This window comes from Corylus avellana, chromosome ca2 (assembly GCF_901000735.1).
Source record: "Corylus avellana chromosome ca2, CavTom2PMs-1.0".
NCBI classification, from domain to species: Eukaryota; Viridiplantae; Streptophyta; class Magnoliopsida; order Fagales; family Betulaceae; genus Corylus; species Corylus avellana.
The window spans coordinates 9,684,559-9,688,401 of NC_081542.1; the positions used below are offsets into that span (position 1 = coordinate 9,684,559).

Below are 3,843 nucleotides of genomic sequence, written 5' to 3' on the forward strand. Positions count from 1 at the left end.
AATTTACCATTAATTTTAAATTTTTTTTTAAAAAACATATTATAAAAAAAATGACAAGTTAACCAACGGTTGGGCCATTTGTGACCTTTTTTTTTTCAATTTTTTTTTTTAATAAAAAGAAAATTGAAGGGCAATTTTGTCTTTTTGGGGTTTTAACGGCAAAAATTGACGGATTGGGGTAAATTGACTGCAATTGAAAGTTCAGAGGTTCAAATTGAGAGGTTTTAAAGTTCAGAAGGCCTGTTAAATTGCGTGGTAATTCAGGGGTTAAAAGTGAAGTTACCTTCTTTTTTTTGGCAAAATTCACTGAAGACCTCCAAACTTTCACCCGTTTTGAAATACTCCCCTTTAAACTTCAAAATCTCTCAATTTAGTCCCCTAAACTTTCAATTGCTCTCAATTTGGACCCCTCCGTCAATTTTAGCAAATCGGGTGGAAGTTCAGGGGTCTTCAATAAAATTTTTCCTTTTTTTTTTTTTGTTTGAGAAATTAACTTCTTTTTTTTTAAAAAAAAAAATATATATCACTCGATTGATAATATAAATTATGGTCATGGGCCTACTGATTCTCTATATTTTGGTTTTAGCGTACGGATAAAGACTTACGATAACTTGTTTATTTATTTAGTTAATTTTTTGTTTAAATTTAGATCTAGTTGCTATTTGGCTTCTTTTGGATTCCAACTTTTAACCATAAAGTATTTTACTTGTCCACAGGATCGGATCTCTCAATCACCTGTAAGTAGAACTACTTCTTAAATGTGTTTGTTACATATACACTAACTGAAGTAAAACATATGAAGAAATAGGGCCGGGAAAAATCACGAGTTTTGCATGGTTGATTTCGAATCATCAAAATTTGCAATGGGTATTCCATTTTTCAGTCTTTTTACCATTTGGGTTTTATGTGAAGAGAAATGCTATACATCCTAAATTTTCTTTTCAAATGTTGATTTTCAAATGATGTGCCATAATCCCATGAGTTGGTTACACACTTCCCAAAATAATGAATCTAGTGACACATCACTTGTGAACTAACTTTTGGGAATAAAATTTGAGATGTGTGGCACTTTTCTTATGTGAATGCAAACTGCTGACACGTAAAATATTTCTTATATATACCTCTATAAAAATTTACCCTTGATTAAAAATTAGTAAAAAAAAAAAAAAAAAAACCATGACTAGCAAATGTTCACTTCTTTTTTCTTTTTTAATTTTAAAAATGAGGGTATTTTGGTCATTTTGGCATCATCGGTTAGGATTTAACCATAAATCCTAATGGGAAAAATTAAAAAAGACTGAAAATTGAATACTCACATTGCAACTTTTGATAATTCGCGGTCAATATTGTCAAATCCATTATAGATAGGGGTAAGTGAAGTTTTCCAGAATATTGATGGTGATCATGAATACTCACAGAAGTCATTAATTTACTCATCTCAGATTCAGTGGTAAAACCTCTATTTGCAATCTTGATAGCGATCATCACATTAATGCTGATTATTTTGCTGATAAAATATTTGACCAAGAAGAAGCCTCATAAAGCAGTTCAATCGAAAGTGAATGCAACTACTTGGTCTGGCCTCTATACATTCTCAAAGGCGGAGATCGAGAATGCCTTAAATTTTGGCAATGAAAAAATATGCCTTTGGTGGGGAAGTGCTGGCCGTGTCTATAAAGGTGTTCTTCCCAGTGGGCAAGTGGTGGCCATCAAGCACATAAATAAGAGCAACATCTCCGATTCGTTTAAAAGGGAAGTTGACAATCTTTCAAGGGTTCGGCATCCAAACCTAGTTTGTCTCTTTGGTTGCTGCGTCGAAGATGGCGAGCAATATCTTGTGTATGAATATTGTCCAGCAGGCAACTTAGCTCAACATCTCTTAAGTAATTCCCTCTAACTTCAATTTTTTTGTTTTTTTTTTGGTTTTTTTGTTTCTAATGACTTGAAACCCCTTTAAGGTAAGACCACTTTGTGACCTATTCCTATAAGGTAAACCTAGGATACAGGACCCCGCTTGCAAGAACTGTGTATTGATTGAGTGAGGATTCGAACAGTCAATCTTGTGGTTGATGAAATTTGTGATCCTAACTCATCTCATAAAATCGGTTCTATAGGAGAGGATGCTAGCTAGGGAGAGGATGTCTTTTGCACCCTACAAAAGTCTTGGCAGGAAACAAAGCTCTAAGCAATGCCCTTTATGTGTTAGGATGAAAGAAAAATGTTATTATTGTCTTTTATGTCTTTATTTTCAGGAAAAGATACCCTTTTAACATGGGATATAAGAGTTAGGATTTTAAGAGATTGTGCGCTTGCACTGAGGTATCTTCACCATTACATAGATGGCTGCATTGTTCACAGAGATATTAAGATACATGCTCTTCTTTTCGTCTGTGTATAATATCTTAATGAGAAATATTACATGTACTTTCAAGTGCTTATATCTCAATGTAGTAGTGAAAATTTCCATTAAATTTTAGGTAGATTTCATATCAATGGTGATTTTTATTGCTACATCATGAAGTAAGTATATGAAACATTTCTCATATCTGAATTATATGTGACTTTTTCCATTTCTTGTTTTTATTATGTTGATAAATTTGAAAGAAGGTCATTTTGATGTAATTTAACAAATCTTGCATGCATGCATGGTTACTTCTTAGCTTACGAACATCCTTTTGAGTGACAAGTTGGAACCCAAGCTATCTGATTTTGGTTTGGCAAGACTGTTGGGGATGGAAGAGACCAAAGTATTCACTGATGTGAGAGGAACTATAGGCTATATGGATCCAGAATACATGAGCAATGCCAAATTAACATGTGCTAGTGACATTTATAGTTTTGGCATTGTTGCTCTACAACTTTTATCAGGACGAAAAGTAATCGAATTAGATCTTGATGCAAGAGATCAACTGACAAGAATGGTAATTTTTTCATGTGTGCTTAGAGTTACTGAATAAGTTGGATTGGGATATTTATTAATTAATTATTCGAAATTCAAACTATTAGCAATTTGGACAGGTAATATGAAAGAAAGACCCTATATGAGAGTCTGCAAACCATCTGTCATGCGGATTGAGATCCCCTAGAATTCTATTTAAATTTGAAATTCTCAAATTTATAAATTTCAACCGTCCACCTCATCTAATTGTTTAAAATAAGTCATGTTTTAGCATTTAATAAGGAAGTTACTAAACCTAAGTTTGCTTGAAGGTAGCTTTTTCATTAAATGCTGAAACATGGCTAGCTTATTTTAGACAGTTAGATGAAATGAACGATTGTGATTTATAAATTTAAGAATCTTAAATTTAAAAGAAATTATAGGGTCATGCAACCCAAAATTTATATGGGATCTTTCACTTTACCTACACAAATTGTCAGAAATTCAAATAGATAATTATTGTGGATTTTTACGGACCTAGAGATAGAAATAAAGTATATAATCATTTTAATTTGTGCAGGCAAGGGACGTGCATATGGGAAATCGTCTCTTATCGGATTTTGAAGACCCAAGGTTAGGTGGAGATTTCAACAAAGCGGACTTCAAATCCATCTTACAAATTGCTGTCCTCTGTGTTGCCAACACAAGTAGAGGACGCCCAAACATTGAGAACGTGTTTGGTGAAATGGATACGGCCTGGAAAAACACTGATACTTACAAGGTTTGGTTACTAAATGCTTGTAACAATTTTACATATGTATAGAAATTTTCTCCAAACCAGTTTGAAAAAAATATCCTCAAACCCATTTAAAAAGTGTCAAGTGACTATAAATATTAAAAAGATTAGTCTAAGTTAGTAAACTGTTATTAATGACCTTAAGAATTAGACCAACGTTTTAAATGTT

At 32.8% G+C, this 3,843-nt stretch overlaps 1 protein-coding gene across 1 annotated transcript in view; it reads left to right on the forward strand.

Moving 5' to 3' along the window:
* The first annotated feature begins 863 nt into the window (after positions 1–863).
* Positions 864–3,843, forward strand: part of LOC132169021 (cysteine-rich receptor-like protein kinase 3) — a 3,189-nt gene continuing 209 nt past the window's right edge. Inside the window, exons 1-5 of the mRNA XM_059580109.1 lie at positions 864–867; positions 1,443–1,883; positions 2,253–2,386; positions 2,661–2,921; positions 3,459–3,659. Of these exons, the coding sequence (XP_059436092.1) occupies positions 864–867; positions 1,443–1,883; positions 2,253–2,386; positions 2,661–2,921; positions 3,459–3,659 (1,041 nt within the window). The remainder of the gene's footprint in view (positions 868–1,442; positions 1,884–2,252; positions 2,387–2,660; positions 2,922–3,458; positions 3,660–3,843) is intronic.